This window comes from Engraulis encrasicolus, chromosome 15 (genome assembly GCF_034702125.1).
Source record: "Engraulis encrasicolus isolate BLACKSEA-1 chromosome 15, IST_EnEncr_1.0, whole genome shotgun sequence".
NCBI classification, from domain to species: domain Eukaryota; kingdom Metazoa; phylum Chordata; class Actinopteri; order Clupeiformes; family Engraulidae; genus Engraulis; species Engraulis encrasicolus.
The window spans coordinates 17,244,758-17,247,257 of NC_085871.1; the positions used below are offsets into that span (position 1 = coordinate 17,244,758).

Below are 2,500 nucleotides of genomic sequence, written 5' to 3' on the forward strand. Positions count from 1 at the left end.
ACTCTAAACATCCCCCCTCCCCCTCCCAACCGCCACCTCCTTCCTCCTATTCCTCAGACGGCCTCTCCTTCATCATCATCACGGTGGCGAACAAACATGAGTAATATTTCCCTCTATGCAGCCTTCACGCCTCCTCGCTTTACTGGGTGGGAGCTTGGAGGAAAATAACAGCCCTCGTCGCTGCTGTTGCTGCTGCTGACGACTCTGTCCTTTAGATCCACAGGCCGCTTAAAGCTGCTGTACGAAAGCCTCTTTTCTTCCTTTTCTGTTTTTTTCTCTTTTTTTTTGAGAAAAAAGCAAGCGATGGAAGTCTTCAAACGACTTTCCAAAGAGTTTGAGGGAGCTACATTCTGGCTTTGAAGTGCGACGAGAGTCAGGGTCTACTGTACTGCACTGTACGGTACAGTACAAGGCTGGCAAGACCAACAGGCTTACAAGGGTTTTTTCCCCTCCTCAAATGGCTAGAAATATCAAAGCTTGGTGCGTATGCTGCACGGTTTGACTTTGATTTGGCAGGGGCAACTGTGACATGAGGAAGGGGTGCAAAAAAGGTATGTGTCAGAAGTTTGGGGAGTATACTTGAAGGAAAGCCTATGTGAAAAGAACAAGTGAGTCCAGTATCCTTATAATGTTGCTGTGACTGAAGAAAGAATGTATAATATAAAATAATATAATATAATATAATATAATATAATATAATATAATATAATATAATATAAAATAATATAATATAATATGATATGATATGATATAATACAATATGATATAATATGATATGTAAGGGTTAACGTTCGGCGAGAAGGTCGCTACCGTGGAATAGCAGCACGACAGAGAGAATCTTTAGACCCCGACGCGGAGCGGAGGGGTCTTGTTCTCTCTGAAGTGCTGCTATTCCACAAAGCGACCGACTCGCCGAAAGTTAACCCGCTTATTATATGGATATACTTAATGACTCACACATGGCGGGGACATTTCTTTAGGCCTATTTAATGTTAAGATTGTTGCTGCGCAAAACAAAACAGTGCCGTTGTGGAACACCGCTAGGCAACAGCTAGGTAGCCAGGACAGCAGGTGTTGTCTATCACAGCAGCTGATTAGAGTCTTGTTGAAAAGTCGCTTTAGCAGTGAAAAGTCTTGTTGCCATTGACAGCGGTCTGTTATAGACCAACCCGTCCGTTATCGAAAAATAACAGACGTGCGAACGTTGGGGAGCCCCGTTGAAATGAATGGAGCATTCGACCGATGACGTCACAACCATATAATAAAATGCAATAATTGTACCGAAGGGGAGTAGAGTTGCCCAGCCGGGACTCGAACCCACACCTTCTGGGGTAGTAAACTGGGGCTCTGACCGGTACACCAAACAACCATACCACTACAACTGTAGTGATGGTCTATCCATCACAATAATATAATATAATACAATATAATATAATATAATATAATATAATATAATATAATATAATATAATAGATATAATATATATAGAATAGAATAGAATAGAATAGAATAGAATAGAATAGAATAGAATGCAGTAGTGAAGAGCTACAGTGCCATTCTAATATCCATGTCCACACTTACCCACTGGTGATGTCCTCTGCCCTCGCGTTTTTGGCCAGCAGGTCTCCATCGCTCATGTACCCGCCCACATCCACCTCTGGCCCAATGCCGTCGCCGCCTTTGTCTCCTGGTTCGGCCCCTCTGCCACCACTCCCGGCCGCTGCTCTCCTGAGTGGAGCGTTGTAGACGTAGCGGGAGGGATCTCCACCATAGCGACCAGCTGGAACACCCCCACCTCCACCTCCACCACCACCACCACCGCCGCTGCTTCCTGGTACACCACCACTTCCACCGCTGCCTGCGCGCGATTGGCTACCACCGTAGTTGCCACCACTGGGCATGGAGGGGGCGTCGCCGGCTTGGAGTCTAGGCGTTGCTGATTGGTTGAGACGCCAGGCCATGGGGGAGTTGCGGCTGGAGAGGGCTTGTAGGCCACCACTACCGCCGCTGCCACCGGTGCCACTGCCACCGGTGCCACTGCCACCAGAGCCGCGCCCGTTGACCTCTGTGGTTACCGTGGTGTCAAAGGTCGTCTCCAGAGTGCTGTTATGGAGGAAACCACAGAGTAGAGGGGATGGAGGAATAATACATGTTTTATTTATATTTAAAGGCAATTTACAACCAGCATATACAAAGCATGGTGTGCACACTCAAATATCTCCCCAGCATACCTGTTAATTGAGTGATTAGTGTGTAGATTGTGTAAAAACAAGAGCAGTCATAATTTGAAAAGATCACTTTCCAATCATTGGCATTAAAATGCATTATCTGTCATATAAACAAGAGCGGGGCTTTGGTTGTGATAGAGAGTAAAGGAAAGTTTTCAGCAAAGGATCAAAAGTTTGTTTTTATTTATGTTGTTCATTTGTTTGCTTCCTTCCTTTAGGGGAGGGCAGAGAGGGCACTCTGGCCACCGCCGGTGCTGGAGAGGAAGGATTTA

General features: G+C 45.8%; 1 protein-coding gene across 6 annotated transcripts in view; it reads right to left on the reverse strand.

Moving 5' to 3' along the window:
- The window catches only part of nav3 (neuron navigator 3), a 321,307-nt gene that overhangs the window by 101,526 nt on the left and 217,281 nt on the right, over nucleotides 1–2,500 (reverse strand). For all 6 annotated transcript variants that reach the window (XM_063217173.1, XM_063217171.1, XM_063217172.1 and 3 more), the window contains one exon: nucleotides 1,582–2,103. In XM_063217173.1, the coding sequence (XP_063073243.1) occupies nucleotides 1,582–2,103 (522 nt within the window). The remainder of the gene's footprint in view (nucleotides 1–1,581; nucleotides 2,104–2,500) is intronic.